This window comes from Numenius arquata, chromosome 7, assembly GCF_964106895.1.
Source record: "Numenius arquata chromosome 7, bNumArq3.hap1.1, whole genome shotgun sequence".
Lineage (NCBI taxonomy): Eukaryota > Metazoa > Chordata > Aves > Charadriiformes > Scolopacidae > Numenius > Numenius arquata.
In genome coordinates this window covers 696,251-719,181 of record NC_133582.1, presented here as the reverse complement: position 1 = coordinate 719,181, position 22,931 = coordinate 696,251, and the positions used below count along the sequence as shown (strand labels likewise).

Genomic DNA, 22,931 nt, shown 5'->3' with positions numbered 1-22,931 from the left:
GTGTGTTTGATCACAAAAATAATCAGAGAACAGATCTGCTGGAGATACAGAGCAAATCTAATTAATAGTAAACAGACTAAGCCTGCTAAAATATTGTTGTTCCATTGTAACAATAAGCAGGAAGAACAACTGAATGGATGAGTAAGTAAATAATTAAACAAACACATGAAAAGTAATGGGCTGAAACTGAGTTCCCAGAGCCCCCCCCCGAAGCCATCCCTTCCCCAGCCCCAAGCAGCCCAGGTCCCTCAGCCCTGGGCAGGAGGCAGGAGACACACAGCTATTCTGGATTTACACCTGGTTACCGTAAACAGAGTCTGATTCCATTGGTGTTCATTCAGAAGCAAAACAGAAGGGGGAGATTTGGTTTCTTTTAATCTTAAAATAAAGCAGAGCTGGGACACTCACCTATTACACAGAACGGTTTCCTCGCAAAGCGCAGCCGTCCTTGCCATCCTCGGTACCGACAACAGCATCCAGCAGACCAGATACGAATGATAAATTCCAAACCAAAGACAACAATCATGACAAATTCCTAGGGACAGAAAATAATAAAAACGCCTGTTACAGACAACCAGCACTGAAGCATCAGGAAACTCGTGACCACTGCGTGTGTCAACCGCTTCACCTTGAGCACCTGAAGACCCCAAGCCAAAGTGGGGACCCTGTTCCCCAGGATGGTTGCACATCGACCCACAAACCACCATCCCCAGAGCTTCCTGGGGAAGAGTCCAAATCTCACCTGAATAATAACATTAAATATCTGCTAAGACTGGCTCCTAACTATGAAACACTGAAGGACTGGATCATACTCAAAAAATACCAAAGCAAAATACTCAATGACTTCGGATATTGAGGGTGAGAGCACAGGTACCTTAGACACCTAGTGAAGAATATTTGTTAAATATCCACACTTAGGAAATGGGTTTGCTCCCAGAAGCAGGTTAAGATACATGCAAGTATAATTACATACAAGGGGTATGGAATTGTTTGTACAACAGTAAATGAACGTTCACGCGAGGCATAACTGTCCCTGGACAACTTGGGAATGAAAGCATTTAAAAGCCTTGCCTTGTTTGGCTGGCCGGCTTTCCTTTCACACTGGAACCTCACAGCCCGTCCATTTCAATAGCATCGACCTTGCATAAAAAATTATGCAATTTTTATTGGAAGAAAATTTTCAACACAAGAGTGAGGTCAGCAGAGCGTCAGCAATGGAGCGTGGAGCACAGTCCAGCTCCGCTGCTTCAGGAAATCAGAATCCCTACAATATGCAGTGATTAGTACGTACACGCTGCTACGGAACTGTAAACCCAACTTAGATACTCTCCTGAAATGCCATCATAAAGTTCTGGGGTTTGAAATGATAAAGTAAAAATCTGTGTGTTAACCAAAAGAAGGAGAAAAGCACTTGAAGGACCTTCTTAAGCTGCTCATCAAGAAGAGGGTGAAAGTTGTATTTTCTTTGGCAACCGAATGTATTTCCACATCCAGGAGAAAGCTGTTCCTTGTCAGCCAATTAATCTGTTATTCCTACAGGATGAGGACCAGTATGGTACTGGTAAGAACACACTGCGAATGAATCAAATAGAGGAATATTTGCAATGGTAAGTTTGATCCAATGCTGACTTTTGCCAATAAAAACTGCATGTTTTCAGACCGTGAGACCCTACGACTTTGCAAGCCAATAAGGCTGTAAATATCACATATGTCAACTCAGGCATTAATTTACCTGAACGTGGCATTGTTAATATTGTGTCATGTCAGTTTAGGATTACTGGCAGTACCTTGAAAAATTGCGAATTTAATTTGCTTCTGTTGTCATAGAACAATTGGAAAATCCCATACTGAATTCCTAAATCACAACAGCAGAACGGGATCCCTCTGCTAAAACTCAGCTAAAGAAAACGTCACATTTTTTGTTAGAAAAGAGCATGTGGAAAAATGAGTGATTGTTTAAGTTTCTCTTTTTACTCGTTCTACTACAAGGCACTTCAACTTAATTCCATGGACAGAGTTATTGCACAACTTTAGAAAGGATTATGTGCAAAATTGAAAAAGTTGTCCATGTAGTAACAATAATTCTTAATAGTTGGCTGCCATGTGGTACACTGCCTCGTAGGAAATTCAGGGCAGGCCAAGAATAAAATGCACAAAAAGCCAACTGGAAAAAAAGGAAGAATATGTATTTTAGGTATTTCACTGCCACTTTTATAGTGGTAGTTAAATCGTGCATTGTCAGATCTGGTTTACACATCATTAGATGATGTCTCTGAATTTATGGGGGTTGGTGGCAGGCATCCAGACCATTTGACATCGGATTCTCCTGAAAAAGTCTCTTCTTTGGGACAGGGGTAAGAGATGCTGAAGGAGAGGGGCCCAGCAAAGCACGAAACATGCTTTGCTTCCAATAAAATCTCTTCCTTCTTAAAATCCTTTCCTTCTAATCGCATTTCATTTGACTGAAGTTTCTCATTTCCCTGGAAAACACGCCTTGGGTACAGATGCAGGAGAAACACCCCCTGCTCCGTGAGTACAAGGGAACTGTCACAGGGTCTGACCCACACGTGCAGGAGTGTCCTCTGTCCCAGCCCAGACCCCCGCAGAGCCTCCGACGGAGAAGGGGCAAGAGCAGACAGTACTTAATGACTCTGGAAGGAGCAGCCTACAGCTTCAGTTCAGTTAAACCCGTTATCACCAGAGTGCTGGCAGGAGTTGAAAAGAGGTAATTTTTTTGGTAGTTTAATCTTCTGGTTCCTGTTAGCGCTGAGCAGTTCGGTGTCCTGCAGCCCAGCAGCAGTCACTCCTTGCTGCCCTCGCCCAGCCCCGAACGAGTCACTGGGGGATAAAAGCCTCTTGTGTTCGAGGGTCTCTTCTCCTACACGGTGCACTCCTCTCAGAGGCAGAAATCCTATTTCTCTCTCTCTCACACACACACATGCACATACACGTGCTCCATGGAGATATAGCTATTCTGAGTGAGAAAAAGAGCAAAAGGATGTTTGCTCAATTTTTTTTTCTGGTTTTTTTTTTTTTTTTAGAGGACGGGGTAAGAGTGTAAAGTTTTTTCTTGGAGAAAGAATGTGACATTTCTTTGTTCGTTACTTGAGAAAAGTAGTTACCGTTTCTAGCAACATTAGGAATTTATGCATAGTGATAGTCTCTCAAAATTAACAGAAGTTTGTAGTACTACAATAAATTTTAACACGCGTCGCTGCAGTTACAGTACGTGAGCTCAGATACAGCAAATGTCTCTGTGCACTGGAATGCTAAAAGAACTGCTGATTTTAAAAACACTGTATATGATTTTTTTCCAGACATACCAAATTTCTGGAGGTTTTAGAATACAGTATGAGCTCCAATAACAGAAAAGACATTGAAAAAAGTGGAGATGGGGGTTTCATGCTTGTTTTTGCACTTTCTGAAATAGTGATGTTTAAAATCGATCCTTATATCCTGGTCGCTCCTGGTCCACTCAAAGAACAGCTGATTTTGAAGGGAATACACATCATCATGAATAAAGTCTAAAGGAAAAAGATTTTCCTAGAAACTGTGAATGCATCGAAACAGAAACTCTTTATAGTAGTATTTATGAGAGTTTTGCTGTATTTTGGATTGGTCCAGGTTGACACCAGAGAGAAACAAAGAATCCCACCCCGCCGTGGAAAAAATAATGTTTTAGTAATCAGTGCTCTCAGTCACGGCGTAAAGTCAAATCTCTGTCAAGGTTAATGCAGGCCAGGGAATGACATTATTTTTTCCTGTGACAGCTGCACAGTTACGAGGTGCTCAGTTTTCCATGGACAAAAATTGGAAGGATACATCCCAAACAAGATCAGGATTTTTTAAAAAAATAATTAATTTGGAATGGCTTATTACAAAATTAAGCATAAATATCTAGGCTTTTAAATAACTTGGTTTTAGTTCCCCAGCAATTGAAGCAGCAAATCAGGACATAACTGGAAAGGCACGTGACGGAATATGATGTGTATAGGCCTGCTGCAGAAATGATGCATCCCAAGTATCTATGTATGATATGATGGAACCTCACTGATTTTTGATTACTTATAGACTTTAATAACAACATTTACATCAAAATGGGAGAATTCTGCACTGTTGATAAATCTGTCCTCCTTCAGAAGTCAGCAGTGCTGCATTTGAACTGATGGGCACGTTTGCATTTACTGAACACCCAACCCTTCCCTGCCCCGGGACGCCCCGGCCTGTGCCATTCCCTGGAACACAGGGGCTTAAAATATTCCGGGTTTTATGGCACAAGGAGACCAGGTACCAGTGCTATCCTGAAGGTTTTTTACACCTGCATATCCCTCAGTGGCTCTGCTACCGGACAAACGGGAGTCACACAAATGGCACGAAAGGGAAATAAGAGGTCGTCCCGAGCAAGGTGTTTATTAACAGATGGTCCTGGAGGACTCCAATGAACAGGGCTGATAATTAACTAAATCAAAGCATACTTTGTACAATCCAACTATGATAAGCACTTTTTTTCCCCTTTTTTCTCCCTATCTAATTAGGGTACAAGTGATGATTTGTTGAAATTGTCTCCACTAACATGCTTCTCAGGTAGTTTTTAATGATAAGGATTTCCTGAAGCAAAACATTATAACAGCAAAAAACGTTTTTTCTCATAGCTTTATTGTTCATTAACATAACTGCTTATTAAAACTTAACATAATTTGCTGCTGCTGAAATCAGGTGCCATGGCTGTAGCCCATAATTTCTGGGAATTAGAATAGTTTTCGAGATGAGAAAAGGACCAGAGCTGAGCACTCTGTGCTGCTCTTCCAGGACGCTCCCGGTCACTTTGCAATGCGTGAACAAGCTGAGAGTCAGATATGAGGAATCTGCCCATAAGACAATGGCCCTGCTGTTATTTTAATTATATTTCTTGTATGGAAATTGTGGTGTTAAGCATTCTAAAGGCTAACGAAGCAGGACACCAGGGCTGCAGACTGACGTAAGGAGCCGCCTGCCCTCAGCTCATGGGAGAACTGGGGCTACAAGTGGCATCGTCAGACGCCCAGGAAATGGACTAAAAGAAATCAAATTAATCCCCTGAAATAAGCTTTAATAAGGCCACCAGTGTGTCCCTACTGAAGGGAACGTCTCTCCAGCGTAGCTGCGCTGCAGATGCTCATCTGGTGTAAATCACTGCCCCGGCACAGCAGCAGGACTAGGAGGAACAATGTCATCTAACAGAGCTTGGGAAGCGTCCCCTCTTCCCTAAAAACTCCCGAACAGGGAAGTCCAGTGTTTCCAAATCAGTTGGAAAAGAGGGAGAATAAACATGTTCTCATGCTTTAATTTACGGCTGACTGGTTTCAGAATGTCACCAGCTGCTAAAATCTCTTTATGGTGTCACATGATGATGAGTTGATACTATTCAAATAGCAATGCTGTATTATTCATCGACAAAGAGGATCACATTGTTTTCTCATTCAATTAAAGCAAGAACATAACACCTCAACTTCTGCATCCCTCTCTCAAGCAGAAAAACCCCCAAATCTCTACTGATTCAAAGTGCTGAGCACCAGCGCTGGGCTCTGCACTTTAAGCAGACGCTGCGGGGATGTGAGGGAAGCGCAACACCAGTCTGTCCCGGAGAAACCTGAAGAAGGTTTGAGCTTTAAATAGCTGTGATGCAGAAGCTGGTGGAGGAGCAGGGACACTCCCATTGCCAGCTGCCAGATTAAAACCAGCAGACAGGAATATGTGCATGCTTTATTCTTCAAAACAATAGCATAATTTGAATGCACATTTGCATTATTCCTGATTCGGCATTAGAAGGGTAGGTCTTTGATCTACACAGCTCAGAAGTATATCTATGTGTGCAGATATACACTAAAGGAACTAATGTTTTAATTCTTTCCAACTGTAGTTTAGCAGTGGGAGAGGAGGCCATAAATCTGAAAACATAACCCAGAACAGACCCTATTAGTGGGTATAAATCACAGCCAGAGCCTTCAGTTCAGCTCCCAGTGCAATACACAATAAGCATGAAACGAAATTTATGCACCTTTTTGTCATTTATCAGTTTTATAATGAATGTGATACTTTTACTGCACTTGCTTTTCCAAATTATGATGAAGATTTCCCACGTTGATTCCACGTTAACAGAGGATTATTGAGAAATCCGTTCTGTGCCTCTTAATCTAATACACAGCTACAAGTCTATTCATATAATATTAAAATCCCAGTGATATGCTTAGTTTTAATTAGCCACGTTATATAGGACTTCTGCTTTCCAACTCCCTTTAAGCCTTTTGTCTGTATTGCTTGAAATGGCACCTCTCAGTCATGTTTCTCTATTCAATCACACCAGAAAAAAGCCTAGACTTTTTATGTGAAGTAAACCCAGTTTTGAGTCGGACAGTAAGAGCACGCACCAGAATTAGGGACCTGCCATTTAATTATGTTCTTCATCTCTTCTAGATTTACCCTATCAGACCCAATTCCTAGCACTGAAACTGCACCAACCTTCCCCAGCACCCATGGAGGAAGGACAGAGACCTGGGAGTGACTGGCACCCAGGTGTGGTGGGCAACCATGCCACTGGCCATCACAGTTCCTGTGATTACACTGTTAGTGCACCCGGGGGCAAACACATCCCAAAACTCCTTTTGGCTTTTGGTGGATGTGGTTCTTCTGGGAAGACCCTGGTGATCACTAAAAACCCTCTTTCCAACTGGGAAAATGGCAATGGGAGAAGCTGACTTCACCACCCATCGTGTCCGTCCTGCTCTTCCCCAGGCGGAGCACAGCCCTTAAATGTGGCTCTTCCCGTTCCCTCCCGTTGACAGTCACTTGGTTCTACCTCAGGTACAACTACACTCCTGAGAGGATTCCTGGAAGAAGACAGTAGCTACAAAACTCACGCTGGAGAATAACCTTCTACTTTCCAAATGTTTTTGTATCCTGCTCTGTGCCTGTTCACATTTCCTTTCCCTGTAGTGAGATATCAGCAGTAAATGGTCTCATTTTGGTTGAAAATTCTGGGTGTATTGGAAACCATGAAGCTCCACACAGCTGTACCCAGGCCTTCGTCTTCCCTTTCTCATTTCTTCACGCATTTCTCTCTGCTGCCGTCACGTTTCTGACGTCACGTCACAGGCAGACACCCAAGCACGTGTCTCTGCAGCAACACAGCCCCCAAATCTTCCTTTTGAGATGCTTGTGATGAATTTGGTACCTTTTGCTGTGTGCCAAAGCAATGCGGAACGGCTGCCAGAGCCAGCACAGGTGCTGAACCCTGTTACGCTCTGGTTAATTATCTTAATTTTGTATCGATGCAAGGGGTTCAGGCTAATTGTTATGGCTGAGCACATGTATGAGAACTGACTGAGAACACCTGACATGCCGTATAGCAGAGCGGGACCGGATAGTTCTTCTTTTAGCCTTTGGTCTGAGCATGTTTGGTGCCGTTAAACCCAGGAGACTCTGCCAACAACGTTTGCTGTCATCTTTTAAAAGTGATTTCTCCTTGCGGTTTCCCAGTTCGCAAAGCTCGTTAACAGAGCTTCCTGAGGAGGACATCAATACGTGTTTTGACCACTGGGAGACCTACAGGCACCCGGGATGATATAGACCGATGTTTCCAGTACCAAACATGTTCAGAAAGCAATTTTAAGAAAGTGTTTTCTGACAATTGGTAAATTTTGGCAAACCGGACTTGGAAGGCACTTTCCCCAGACTACCACAGTCCAGCTGATGCAATCAGTTTGTTGAAGATATTAACCTGCATCACTAGGAAACCTCCTAGCCTTGGCCCTTGGACTATCACCCAGTGCTGCTCTTCCATGTGGGTAGTGATGGAGCTGCAATGCGATGGAGCTGCTCAGGGGAAAAGGACCTGTGGGTATTGATCGACAGGGGCTGAATACGAGCCAGCAGCATGCCCAGGTGGCCAAGGAGGCCAACAGCATCCTGGCCTGTGTCAGGAACAGTGTGACCAGCAGGAGTAGGGCAGTGACCGTCCTCCTGGACTGGGCACTGGTGAGGCCCCACCTCGAGGGCTGGGTCCAGTTTTGGGCCCCTCACAACAGGAGGGACATTGAGGTGCTGGAGCATGGCCAGAGAAGGGCAACGGAGCTGGTGAGGGGTCTGGAGCACAAGTCTTGTGAGGAGCGGCTGAGGGAGCTGGGGGTGTTCAGCCTGGAGAAAAGGAGGCTGAGGGGAGACCTCACTCTCTACAACTCCCTGAAAGGAGGGTGTAGCCAGGGGGGGTCGGTCTCTTCTCCCAAGTCACAGGCGATGGGACAAGACGAAATGGCCTCAAGTTGTGCCAGGGGAAGGTTTAGGATGGATATTGGGGAAAATTTCTTCACCCAAAGGGTTGTCAGACATTGGAAGAGGCTGCCCAGGGCAGTGGTGGAGTCGCCATCCCTAGAGGGATTTAAAAGTCGGGCAGACGTGGTGCTGAGGGACATGGGTTAGCGGTCACTTGGCAGTGGTGGGCTAATGGTTGGACTCTATGATCTTAAATGTTTTTTCCAACCTAAACAATTCTATGATTCTATGAACTTATTCTCACCAAATATTTCTGTTATTTGAATAAGTCTTTGGTTACAATATTTTTCTTCATTTCCTCCTTAAGTTGAGTGAAAACGTTGACTTGGTCCCCTCTTTTCAGTCCAATAACTTGACTTTGAGAGCCATTATACCAAATCTTTTGTTTTATAAATTATACCATTTGCTGATTGTTTTGCTGCTTTTCCTATTATCTTTTTTCAAGGCTGATGGAATTTTGGTCTCTTGGAAAAAAAGAAAAGAACAAACCCCTTCCACATCCTCTCAAAACCACACATATATCTTTGCGAGACATTCATTTCCCGTGATCGTATCTTCATGTGGTGCAATCAGCCAATTCCTGTCTGGTTCAGATTGGTTACCAAGGTTGTTATCCTGTCCACGACATACACCCTTTTCCTTCGGCACTCCAGGGAAGCCTAGAAGTTTAAAACGACCAGTGCTTATTTTGCTAATTCATCTTCGAATTTAGTATCACCCACACTTTAAGCTCTCTTTGGATCGGTGTGTTACCGGTATGTCCACTCCACATCCTTACAGGTATTTCTTATATTTGCCTGTATTTTGATACCTATTTGCTTGTCTTCGCAGTTTTTATACTGAACCTCGTGAACAGATTTCTTCTCCCACTTGAGGGAAGTTCCCATTTTTTCTTGAGCAAGCCATGTCTGTGCTTCGTCCCGTCTGCACAAAGTGACTGAGCGGATCATAGTCTCTGTGTGTTCCTCAGATGGTGGGCGTTCCCTGGGTTTCCAAACAGCTTTCGTATCACCCACGTTCTGTCTTTTTCAGCATTCTTTTCCTTTTATAATTTAGTGTTTTGTAGACGTTTTCCTCACGTATTATTTATAACCGTGTACTTTGGCTTTCCTCTGGAGACATATTCAACATTTCCATTTGGCAAATCAATATTTCCCTAATGAGGGTCAGGGCTGAATTTCTGATAGAGGGGCTGATATCTATCCATTTTTCCTGCTGCAATCTCAGCCCTTTGTGGCCTGTGTTAAGGAGGTAGCTCTTGCTCCCCATATAACCAGTTCGGATCCTTATCAAACCCTGGCATCAAGCCAATAAAATTCACTACTGTGGAGTTTAGCATAAACTATTGCAAAGCTACAGCTATGGAAAAAGTGACACATGACTTGGAGGTGGTTTCCCATGCTTGTTATCACCCAAATGGATAAAACAAGAAGGAAGACACATCGTGGAAGAGCAGTTGTTGTGCAAGGAGCATTGCTCATTTGTCCTTAAAGGAGGTCAAGAACAGCTGGTTTCGTCCTTTGGCACCATGTGTTGATTAGTCTAAAAGGAAACGTGCTTTTCCCTCCTCAAAGAATTACATCCCTATTAATCTGCATCCTGACACCCCATTGCTAACATCTAATCCTCCCTGTGTTCCACTCTTCATCTCAGAATCCTGTAGAGATTCCGTGTTCTCCCAGAGAAAGCGGCCCCTCAAAGGGCTGGCCAAAGGGCTCTTTTCCGAGTAACATAGACAGTCCTTTCCCTCATAAGAATATGTTCTCCACCTGTGAATGCCAGTCCTCCCTGTGCTAGGACACAAAGGGAAAAAGATAATGGACGTGACTTTGCGCAACCTGGTCTGGTGGGAGGTGTCCCTGCCCAGGGCAGGGAGTTGGAACTGGATGATCTTTGAGGTCCCTTCCAACTCTAACCATTCTACAATTGTTCACAGTATTAGCTTCTGCTCTTCTGGCTCTCTGCATACGGCCATATAATGTCATGGACAAGATAAGCTCAGTGACAGCTCTTGTATAGGAACAGGTGACAAGAATATAAAGGAGTGAAATGTACCTATTTAAAAATCAATGCTGACTTTCTTACTCCGGGTTAGTCAATTTAATGTTAAAATTATAGCAGGCCATGAGCTATGTGAGATGGAACACTGCCGGTAGGTTTGCTGTTTCCATCCCTCCCCATCACACGGTGCCACCCATTTCTCTGTTCCTTGCCCTGTTCTTTCAGAGGGAATGGAAAATCATTTCATGGATGGCATTTCATCCAGCAGCCGCTGACTTGGGGTAACCCCAATGATCTTAGTGTTGCCTGGTAAATGGAGATCTCTTGTCGGGGTGTAGCTGGTGGGTGGTTCTGCTGCCTGGGAGCCCTGGCAGCGCCTCCAAAACCCTCTCTGGCCTTCTACTGCATCTGCTATTGAGCGCTGAAGCACTTGAGTAACCATTCATGGTTATCCTGCCTTCTTCAAGTGATTCAGTCATGAAATTTTTCTTTGCCCTGATTGCAGATCATGTATAATAATGCTGCTTTAGTCATCTTTAGTCATCAAACCTATTTAAGCTTTCCCAGCAGAACTATAATATATTGCATTTTTTAATTACAAGAGAAAAATTATTCCACTCCATGTGTGATTTTTGTTCTCCTCTTTACAAAGGTTATTTCTGCTTAATACAGAACAAAAAGAAAAGAAAGGACAAAATGCTACTGACAACGTAATCAAGCTCAGAAACACATCAATAATAGGCCTATGCCAGTATCGAGACATCTTTACTCTCTGATGTGTCCAAAGTGTATTTTATCATCCTCAGCCCTGTTGACAGCAGATTTTTCGCAGATACCTTTACAGCTGTATATGTGGTGCCATGTTCCTTTCTTAGTTTCATCACTATTTTCATCTGCCCCCATGTGCTTATTTGGTTTAGAGGTTGGCTGGCTGGCTGGTTGGTTGGGTGGGTGGGTTGGGTTGCTTGGGCAGTGCCACCGCTGCCTTCTGACAGAAGAATGACAGCTTTGGGGACATCCACTGTTATGGTTTTAAGTAACTTCACCTTTTCAGTTACATTTTTGCCTTCTGTCAGACTTCCTCCTAATAATTTTTAGTTTCAGAAAAGCGCAACCAGAACTTATGTTTCCCAAGGGAGGTCTGCTCTGTTTGCACACAAAGATGCTCGAGCTGCTGTAACAAGATCTGATTTTTATACAACAGTCAGCTCTGATTTGATGAAATCGGCGCATGTAATAGGAGAATAGCAATTTAATCAGCAAAGACAGAAAATTATTTATTTTGATAAGGTAAGAATATTTTTTTTCAAAGCTTTCAGGTAGTTTATTATAACATGGTGGAATTGTTTTATGCTCATGTTATCACCTAATTATAATATTAGTGCATATAAATCCAAACAAGACTGAACACATGAAGACTCTGACCTTATCAACATTACATTTCCCTCTCTTATTCTGTCTTTGGATAACATCAGCTTTTTATCTCTAACAGATGTGATTTTTCAGATTTCTGTGTAGAAATTTTGAAATTTCAAAGCCCAGCTTTGATCTGGGATGAAAGAAAATGTTGAAAACTAGTATTTCCTAGAAACATGGAATCTGAGTTTTGACAAGCTCTAGTAAACTTGAAAATCACTGTTTTTTTTAACTCAGGGATCAGTTCATCTGTTTCTCTCTGGACAATACTCAACAAAACCGCAATTAACGTGGTCTATACCCTACCTTCTGTGTTAGAAACAGAGAGAGGACAGAAATCTCCCAAGATCGGTCTGTTTTTCCTTTTATGCATTTTTAGCTGGTCCTACGGAGCCACCCACCCCTCTGCTCAGGCCTGGTGCTTTTATCCAAGCATCGCAAGAGGATTCAAGTTCTGGGACAATAAATCCAATCTGAACAACGCTACGTTTGGAATTAAGCACTAACCCTCTTCCTTTTTTAAAATCCACTCTGCCCAGCTTTAAAATTTTGTAGAGGGTTTGTATGATTGCATCTCTGTGGATAGATTCAGTCTCACAGAGCAGAGACCAATAGAACCACAGAATCATCTGGGTTGGAAGGGACCTTTCAGGCCATCGAGTCCAACCATCAACCCAACACTGCTAGAACCATCACCAAACCACATCCCTCAGCACCACGTCTGCCCGGCTTTTAAATCCCTCCAGGGGTGGCGACTCCACCACTGCCCTGGGCAGCCTCTTCCAATGTCTGACAACCCTTTGGGTGAAGAAATTTTCCCCAATATCCATCCTAAACCCCCCCTGCTGCCACTTGAGGCTATTTCCTCTTGTCCCATTGCCTGTGACTTGGGAGCAGAGATTGAACCCCCCCTGGCTACACCCTCCTTTCAGGGAGCTGTAGAAAGTGAGAAGGTCTCCCCTCAGCCTCCTTTTCTCCAGGCTGAACACCCCCAGCTCCCTCAGCCGCTCCTCACAAGACTTGTGCTCCAGACCCCTCACCAGCTCCGTTGCCCTTCTCTGGCCATGCTCCAGCACCTCAATGTCCCTCCTGTCGTGAGGGGCCCAAAACTGGACCCAGCCCTCGAGGTGGGGCCTCACCAGTGCCCAGTCCAGAGGGACGGTCACTGCCCCAGTCCTGCTGGCCACACTGTTCCTGACATAGGCCAGGATGTTGGTGGCCTCTTTGGCCACCTGGACACACTGCTGGCTCGTATACACCCACTGTAATTCCAATTAGTAATATCTGCTTGTCTGCTGTGGGGCACTCTGTTTTTTCATCAATGTTCATTCTCTTTCTATGTTTCTTTTACGGGAAAATGTTAGAAGAGGAAAACCTCAGGAAGATGTTAGTTGCCAGAAGCACTGAGCGGACTCTCCCTCTTGGACCTGTGGAAGTGGCTGCAGGACACGCAGAAGCAGCCCCATTCACTGCCCACCTCCCGCTTTCACGTCTCTGGAGTTATTTCTGCCTGCAGAACGCGTTCCTAGAGTATATTTTCAGAGCCCCTTATCCTACAGAACTGGGTACAGCTTCTGCCCTGACCTTTTTCAGATTAAAAAAAAAAAAAAAAAAAAACAGAACAGATTTGCCAAAAAAACAGTCCTCCAGAAACTCGGAGAGATTCCAAAACTCATGCATCTTGACCGAAAATGAAAATTATGAAAAAAAATATTGAATGCTTTGTCTCTTCAAATAAAAATGACATTTCTTTCCTACAGCCTCAATTTTACTTTTAAGCCAAAATATCTAAATGCTCAAATACACAAATAATATTTTATGCCAGGTCAAATGAAACATTTAATGTGATCCAAGGCTTTTCTGGGACTTTTTGATTTGCCAAATCTCTGTGGGTCAACTCAAAATATTTTATTTATTTTCTTGAATTGACAGCAAACAAACAGAAGCGAACCAGCTATTCACACAGCTTCAGTTGAAAATGATCTTAAAATACAGAGAGTTTGGTCATGAGAGTGAATAACCTCCAGTTCCAGATATATTCCTTCTTGGCTATCTTCCCCAAAAGATTTGATTTTGCCTTCCCAGCCTAAGTTTTACTTCCCTCATGTTTATTATTTGATAAAGTGCCAGCAAACGTACTTGTAGGAGATCAGCAATACACCAAAGGTTATTTTCTTGCTGTGTTAGTCGGATTCTTAAGCTGCTTGTGGCTGTTTTTGATGTTGAAGTAGATTTTATTCTGCTGTCTGGGCCATGTCGCTGCAGCGCCAGAAGCTGTGTGCACAGAAGAGGCTACAGCAGAATTATAACTGGAGGTATACGGAGTTTTGTCCGATGTTCTCCCCCTGGTTGGGCTTATTATTTCTGGGCAAAAATCTAACCAAATTAATTACTGATGTAACAATTCAACGCTGCTGTACGTGACCTGCACTTAACTTATCTGCAGGACTTCCATTTGAAGCATAAAAGTCAAAATTTTAAGTGTGTTTCCCTTGACAGTCCCCCCGCTGAGCGGAAGATGCCGCAGGGAGACAGCAGGGAAGGTCAGTGTGGAGCAGGGGCCAGGCTGGCGTGGGGCAGGGGGCGGTGGGGTGCGAGGCAGGCTGGCCTAGGGCAGGGGGCCAGGCTGACATGGGGCAGGTCAGCGTGGGGCAGGGGGGCAGCAGGGCAGGGGTCCCCGCAGCCCAGATCAGCCCATCACCCTCTGCTGATGCTCAGAGCCCTGGGCTAATCCCAAACAGAGATTTACCCCGAGCTGTGGGTTTCGGAGGGAGCGTTTAGGATGCCATGATCAGGAGAGATGTTTTCTGTGACCAGGGGAGATGTTTTCCACTCCCTCATAAGGCCAGGCCAAGGGAGATAAACGACTGATGGCAGAATAACCACCTTCCCCCCTCCTCTGGCCCATCTAAGGGAGAGGGAAAGGTTTGCTCCCCTCATCCCCCCCCTCCGCCGAACTGCGAATAGCTGCACTATGTCACACGCCACAGGTGCCAGCGCAGGTATTAAGCTGAAGGAACACTACATTAGCTTTTTAGGCAATTAGCACGGCTGTAGGGGAGGACCATCTGGAGTAGATCTGCAAAGCAAACAGTTCACGGAAAGCCAGCAGGCAGCTCTGGGGATCGCCGTATTTGTATGGTACTTCATTAGAAAATAAACACAGATCTTCCCTCTCCAGCACGGAGAAAAACAGTATTAAACCAGATCTCTGAGGGTTAATACAACTGTCTCTACTCAGTGACACATCGGTAAGAAGGCTCTGAATCACTGCAAGGAAAAGGTTGGGAACACTCCAGTGACTGCAGTTATTTGCTGGCACAGCCAAAGCAGCTGCTCCGGAGCTAATGCAGAAATGTGTTCTTCTCCTGCTTTGCAGTTGCAAAGTAATGCTGATATCAGCTCAGGGTTCAGTCTGCAGAGAGGCAGCAACTCCTGCATCAGCGGACTGGAAAAAACCAGCCGGCTTCACCCTGCCTCTGGAACTCCATACTTCCCCGTGTTTATATTTTTCTCTGTTAGAGACCCACAGCAGGAGCTGTAAAACTCGTCATCGCTGGGTTCGCTCCTGCCAAGGCTTTGCTGAGCACAGGGGGCTGTGGCACAGAGAGGCTGGGCCAGGCTGGTGTTGATGCTTCAGGGATCAACCACCCACCCTCCTCCTCCTCGGGGCCATCCCTGCCTCCGGAGGATGCCATGGGATGTCCTCAGAGCTGCTGGGATGGACAAAGTCCATCTTTGGAGGCAGAAAGTGCTGCAGACGGACACCTCCCCAGGAGCGGGGTATTGCGGGAGGGGGAAGGAAAAGGGGGGCTCACCCACCTCCACCCGAGCTGGGAAACACGGGGCGTTAAGGGATCAGAGGTGGTAAAGGAGGCAGCACAGCCCACAGACACACGGCCCAGGGGAAATGCCTATTTTATGGCAGAACAAATGGTGTTTCTACAACCAATTTGCGCAAGTCCACAGGGAAACAGATTACGTGTCACAAAAGCACCTGCTACTAGAAATGGGGCGTTTTTCAGACTAATCAGATTTTCCTGTTTTCTATAGCAGGCAATCCTAGCAATTAGTGCAGTAATTGCAATCACATGGTGCAGACCATCCAAACAAACTCCCGTTTGCAAAGTGTTGTTCAGATATGGAACGGGACTGGGCAGGAGTGTAGGACCGGATCTGATCACTTTTAGCTAGTTCAACACCACCCCATCTTGTCTCCAGAACGGAGAAAAAAAAAAAAAAAAATCACTAACAGGGCTTAGGAAGCAAAACACCACATTTTGGACATCTCTCCCCAGTTAGCCCTGCTGAGAGAGCACCAGTCGGGGCAGAAGAGCACAGACCTGCACCTGGAGGCGCTGGGGCTCTGGGTCAGGGCTGTGGATGCAGCAGCACATTGTGGAGACACAATTATGCTCATCAGCCCGCTCACGCTGTAATTAATTAGGGAGCTGCTGTGAAGGCCAGGGCTTTCGGATATAGACAGTGATGACAATTAAAACGTTGGCGTTTGTCAACAGTGGCCTCACCCCAGGCAGTGCCTAACGAGCCCCCGTCTGTGTGTCCATGGCACTGCCATAACCATGGTAACCCCGGGCAGAGTGACATCTTAGTGACGGCCACCACCCGGCCTCAGGCCATCGTTCCCACAACTAAATGGCCCATCGAGGAGCAGATGAATAAAGTGGCATCCCTCCAACGCATGAAAAATGTTAAGCGCTTTTAGGGATTGAAGCCATTGCTATCTACCTCAGAAGGGAAAAAGGAGAGACAAGCACCACACAAAAGCCTGTATTATGAAGAAATAATGAAACTACCACATCCTACTGCAGCAACTGCCACTGAACTGTCAGCATCCACCAACAGCTAGCACAAATTGGTATCTAAGATACCAAAATTATTTCCTATTTTAAGTATGAGTGCCTCTTACTACACACTGCCTTTATAAATGGCAGCAGCAGTATCAAAGGGCTCTCATGCTCCATCACTGCCAAACTTCAGGAGAAAATCTATCGGTCACAAACCACAGCAATCCTCAAGCAAAGAAAGGGATGCAGATGCAATACAGTATTTTGTTAACACTTTCATACAATCTGACCTGTTTTTAAAGAAAGAGATGATGGAATCCTGTGTTTTATTGTATTTTCATCATTCTGATGAAAAGTCTGTTCTCTTAAAGCATTCAGGAATTACACTACTTTCCCCATGGTGAGGGAGAGGATTTGAGTGTGTGTAAAACCCAGCCTGTAAAACTGCCTTGTATTTAGAGGTTTCACTTACCAGAATGAAGAGACAACCAGAGGCAAGTTTTGTGTGTTCAGGAATAGTAGAAAACACGGACAAAATCAAGCAACCAAACACAAGGAGAAAACTGAAAAAGAAAGAACATTAATAATTGTTAATACTTTTCAGAACCCTGACCCAGTATCTCTATTGATCCTACTTCACCAACATTAACAGAAGACAGTCAATGAACAGCCTTCATTAGCAGAAGGGAATTCAACCACTACTTAACTTAGCTCGTTAGAGACGTTAGAATAGCCTGTTGCTAAATCCCCACACTTCTTAGCAGCACTAGTAGAACTAATGGAAACAAACCCAAGAAACAAGACATTCTTGGTGAAATGATGCAGTATACACAGACACCGCTTTTGGTATCGCAATCCTGTACCTTTACACAGTCCAGGGACATTTAGTGGCTTTAGAGAAAGCTCACCAACGGGAGAGCCCTCTCCCCGGTCTGAAAAGTCACTTCTCCCACAACTGTCCACAGATACCTGTGGTACAAGCTTATCGAAGAGCTAAGGAACATATTGCAGCCAACTGTCCTTCTGAAACAACTCCCTTCTGAGCAACGGACTTCACGTACCAGGAGCTGAGTGACGGCATCACTGCCCCACATGAGCGGGGTCCATTAATATCACACAATCCATTGGGGAAGTTAAAACAAAAGAGTGAATTAAGAAAGTCTTACACAACTCCTGCAGTTACAATTGAGAAAACACGCCTGTGACTTTGAGCTTGCACGAGTTTCCATGTTTCATGGCCTGATGAACACGTGCAGGTAAAGCAAAGCACCACGCGCTGCTCAATCTCTGCAAGAGGCAGAGACCCGGCATCACTGCAGATGTTCTTCCTTATCCCGTGCCCGATCCTTCATACAGCACGCGTGGGGGCTGCAGACAGGAGCCTGCAGAGCTGGTGCTGCCCTAACCCCTGTACTATGGGTGATAGGGAATATTCTTTCCCATTGTACTGCTTCACCAACAATGACACCACTATGCTGGGGAAACCACCTGCGAATGGGAGCAGAGGAGAAGTGAATTTCACCCACACCGCCATGAACACTAGTGAGCAGCCGGGCTGCAGGCTCAATGAGTCAGTGCAAGGCGGTGCATGCTCTATACTTTAAATTCTTGCATCGGATTTTGCAAGTAGTAATAATTGATTCTATCAGCGTTTTCCTAATTTCCTTCTTAAAACACTTGCCAGTCATGCTGGGCAATGAGTCAACCAACAAAAGGCAGGCCTTTGGCTTTCCTCTGACTTGCTGGGACTCCTGTTAGCAGATGCTCTAACCCAGCATGAAGAGGCACTGTAAATAATGCAGATATATGTCTGCAAGAAAGTACAAATGGCTCCTTCCTGGTACAAAAGGGACTCAGATCCCTTCCAGGGACAAAGGGAAAAAGCACAGAAATTAATGATCTATGTAGGGGGTGCATATGCTCTGCAATATGGTGTTTCCATTAACCAACACAATAATTCTGAAGACACAGAAAGCAGCTTTTAAGAAAAGTACCGGAAGAGGGGATGTGGGGAGTTTCTGGTGGCCAAGTTGAACGTCCCTCAGCTCTTGTGGCAATGAAGCCCAACCACAGGCTGAGCTGTACTAGCAAGAACACAGCCAGCAGGTTGAGGGCAGTGATTAGTTCCCATTGTTCCCATTTGTGAGGGGTCTGGAGCACAAGTCTTACGAGGAGAGGCTGAGGGAGCTGGGGTTGTTCAGTCTGGGGAAGAGGAGACTGAGGGGAGACCTTATCACTCTCTACAACTACCTGAAAGGAGGCTGTAGAGAGGCGGGGGTCGGTCTCTTCTCCCAAGTTAGAGATGACAGGACAAGGGGTAATGGCCTCAAGTTACACCAGGGGAAGTTCAGGTTAGATATTAGGAAATATTTCTTTACTGAAAGGGTTATCAGGCATTGGAATGGGCTGCCCAGGGAGGTGGTTGAGGCACCATCCCTGGAGGTATTCAAGAGAGGAGTTGACATGGTGCTCGGGGATATGGATTAGTGTTGGGTGGTGTGGTGGTGTGTGTGTGGGTTGTGTGTGGTGTGGTGTGTGTGTGTGTGGTTTGTGGTTTTTTTTTTTATTGGTTGGACTAGATCTCAAAGGGTCCCTTCCAACCTAGGTGATTCTGTGATTCTGTGATTGTTTGGCATCTGAAAGACCACATCTGGAACCCTGTGCCCAGTTTGGGACTTCCCAGCACAAGAGAGAGATGGACAGACTGAAGTGAGCCCAGTGGAGGGCCACCGAGGTGCTCAGGGGCTGAGCAGAGCTGGGCTTCTCCAGCCTGGACAAAGGGAGGCCGAGACCCCTGACTGCTATCCCCAGCCGTCTAACTCCCATTATAAAGAAGCCACAGAGAACACAATTTGCAGGACAGAAAATTAGGATGAGCCACAAGAAGAAAAAAAAGCCACAGTGCAGGTGGCTCAGCACCGGAACAAGTTGCCCAATGACAGCGTGAAGTTGTCAGAACTTGGCTGCAAAAGGCCCTGCTCTGACTTTGGGGTGAGCTCCACTCTGAGCAGGAGGTGGGACTCGATGATCTGAAGAGGCCTCTGCCAACCTACATTCTTCTATGATTCCAACTACTGGATACAAACCTCAATATATTATTGCATCTACCCCCACTTCAGCTTCAGGAGCTAAAATAGCTCTTTCCCATATAACATATGGGCTTTCCATAGCGCTGTAATAAAGTAGTGCTGAAATACATCCAGTACTTCAGACAAACATCTAAGTCCATTTCTTCAGAACTTCTATTAGCAAATCTGATGTGCAATGCAACGAGACACTGAAAGCACATTTTGTAGCGTATCACTTCACTGTCGGGGTGAAGTTCTACTCCCAAATCAAATCTGGTAGGAGCTTGCATATAAGCTCTACCCAGAACTGTAAATGCAAGAGCACCCAGGAGGGAAAAGGCTGTCTCTGGCACGTACTGTTGGCAAGTCTCTCTTCCAGACTAAAGAAAGTTAAAGATCAGCATGTATATGCTTAAAGGTTTCGCAAGAAACTAATTCAAGTGACAAAAATCCACCTTGTGAGCAATTTTGCTCCTCTTCCCCCTGCTTTTATTAAAAAGGAAAATCTCCCAGAACATTACAGGCTCTTTCAGCTGCTACAGTTCTCCGGTACAACCCCCCTGTAATTACACCCTACTGCCACAGGCAGAGAAGTGATTTCTCCTCGGTAAGGCTCGCATGGAAGGCAAAACAAAATCAAGAAGTGACTAAGAATTTACAGTAAAAGGATCATTTCCTTTTACTCAATTTCTTCAGTCCTGAATCAGTTAAAATGATATTTTCCTGCTTCCTTTGTGCTTAAGTATTTAAAAATTGCTCTTGTTTAGTCGTATTCCAGTAACAACTAAATGGGAGGCCCAGTTGTACCAGGTCTTGTCCAAACACACAAGTTTTCACTTGGAACAGATCTCTTAGAGCACAATCACAGAAAACAGCCGCAGCAGGAAAGGAAGAAAGCGTGTTGTTCCTGTACCACAGCTGGAGAGCAGGGCACAGGAAAGGTGAGGGACTTGCCTACGGCTCCACAGAAAATCTTTATATGTGGAATAAACCCGGATCTTTTAAGTCCCAGCCCAGTCCCGCAGTCACAAACCCACCCCTTGCTTTGCCACAGCCCATCAGGACCGGGATTTAGAAGATCCCTCTGGGCAGAGTTAACTCACGGTAGACGGGAAGAGCGAGTTAGGAGAGGGGGCCAGGACAGTTAAGCAGTGCATTAAATCAGAATAAAGGTAAATATTCAGGAAAGGCAGGTGCAGTTTAGCTTAGCACCTGGTAGACATCGTTCTGCAGATTACCCAGGCAAAGCAGAGACAGTCCTCACAAACAGACATATGAGTAGTCTTGCAAAGACATTTTTCCAAACCTCTATCACCTTTTGCTCTCAGTTTTTCCAGAAACTCTACATGGAATGGAGCTTTCTTACTCATTATTATGATTAAAAAAACAAAAGAAAAATGCTTGCATTTATCCACCCACACATTCAGATCTCGCCCCTCTATCCCTCGTTCCTCCCTCCAACACTGAACACTTTTTTATTGGCATTCAGCAATATTATGTCTAAAAGCAGCCTGTAAGCACCTTGGGGGAGGGAGGATCCCAGTCCCATGGGCCTTGCAAAACTAAAAGCACACCTTTAGGTGCTGTAAAATACACCACCAGCAACAAAAGTAAAAAGATTAAGCGTTCTGGAACATTTTCTGTGGTTTATTTACCACTGACACACTTTCCTTCCAAGGACAGCAGTTGTCAGGATTCACTTTTCACCTTTTTTAACTGAATCTGTTTCCCTAAGCCAGGCAATGACAGCACCCCTCTTTTCCCCCGGCAATAAGGGGAGGTGCGGGGGGGACGGCAGCACCTTCCACCCACCGGGAGGTTGGGCAAGGATCCATTCAGCCTCCGGGGGTTCAACCTGCACCACCTATTTGTTCAGGACAAAAAAAGACCCAGATGGTCTTTCCTCCTGCCTTGGGTCCCAGACAGTAAAACACATGCCGCAGGCAGCAGCTTCCCGTAAGGTTATTCCAGCGCTGCCGGAGCCTTGGGTTTTATCAAAAGCAGCAGCTTCCACTCTGTTTCAGTGCAATCAGTTCTGATGCAGAGCCTTTCATCTCGCTCCCCTGCTCCTAAAAGCACACACTAATTGGAGAACAGCCAATTTATGAAAGATAATATAACTCGGAAGCTTTGATATTTATTCAACCCACCTCCCATAAACTTTTCTTACTGGTTAATTAGGCACTACCAATTCTCCATTTATTTAATTTTCAACGGAATTTTACTAGAGTTTGTGATTTAAGGGCTGCTCGTATGGAAGAGGATGTTCAGCTTTAAAGCAATTGTTAAAACGTTACACGGGGAATATTATAAGCATAAAAAATACACTCAGGGAAGGTCTTTAAAAGCTATTTTGCTACATTATTTACTGCTAGAATTAAAATAATCAAAAGTTAAACATCTGCAAACAGTTTTATGACCTCTTCCGTAAATAAAAACGTACTCCTGTTAAAGTGACATAATTAAGCTATTAGACCACCAGAGTTACGTTCCAGGAGTATTTGAGGTCTGATTTAATCCCCATAAATGCAAGGACATCCAGGATTAGGACCCAAAATGTCCGCAAACCATTGGCAGTGCCATTGTCCTGCATTTTGCATGGAAGGCAGAAAATGTTTGAAAGCTTTTGTTAACCTTAACCACGACCAAAAAGCAGCTCTTGCTCTTCCCTCTGGTACAAAGTCAGAACGAATGCAGTTGCTCGCAAGCAGAAAGGTGCTGGCATTCACAAAGTCTGAGCCTACAAAGAATCTATTAAATTCCCTCCGTAAGTGATTCCTTGCCAGTAACAGCCATCGGAGTCTCACGGAGTTGAGTACCACCTTTAGATTATTTTTTTTAATTCTTGAATGTATGAAATCCGTGTGAGGCACTAGATAAATAAATGTGCTGAAGATTATGCTGGATGTGTAGCACCAGTAGACACATCACAGCTTTAGACAAGTGGATACAACACCCAGTAAAAAGCCTATAAAGAAAGGAAGGAAAGACAGTGACTCAGGGCACTGTTGTATGTTCATTGGAACTCTTAGTTTTGGTGAACAGTTCTCACAAAAAGCACAGAGACAAATATTTGATCAGTGGGTTGCCCTACGCAAGGTCCCTGCCTCAGCCAGATGCCATCAGCAGCCTCATCCCTCCTGGGGTGAGAGAAAGGGGGCTACAAAGATGATGAGGGGCCTGGAGCACCTCTCTGATGAGGAAAGGCTGAGGGACTTGGGGCTTTTTAGCCTGGAGAAGACTGGGGGGGTGGGGTGTCTGATCAATGACTATAAATACTTAAAGGGTGGGTGTCAGGAGGATGGGGCCAGTCTTTTTTCAGTGGTGCTCA

The 22,931-nt window shown here is 44.9% G+C and overlaps 1 protein-coding gene across 5 annotated transcripts in view; it reads right to left on the bottom strand.

Annotated features, from left to right (window-relative positions):
• KCNQ5 (potassium voltage-gated channel subfamily Q member 5) overlaps window positions 1-22,931 on the bottom strand; it is a 245,745-nt gene that overhangs the window by 61,166 nt on the left and 161,648 nt on the right. For all 5 annotated transcript variants that reach the window (XM_074150150.1, XM_074150152.1, XM_074150154.1 and 2 more), the window contains exons 2-3: window positions 17,005-17,095; window positions 409-535 (exon numbers count right to left, since the gene is read on the bottom strand). In XM_074150150.1, the coding sequence (XP_074006251.1) occupies window positions 409-535; window positions 17,005-17,095 (218 nt within the window). The remainder of the gene's footprint in view (window positions 1-408; window positions 536-17,004; window positions 17,096-22,931) is intronic.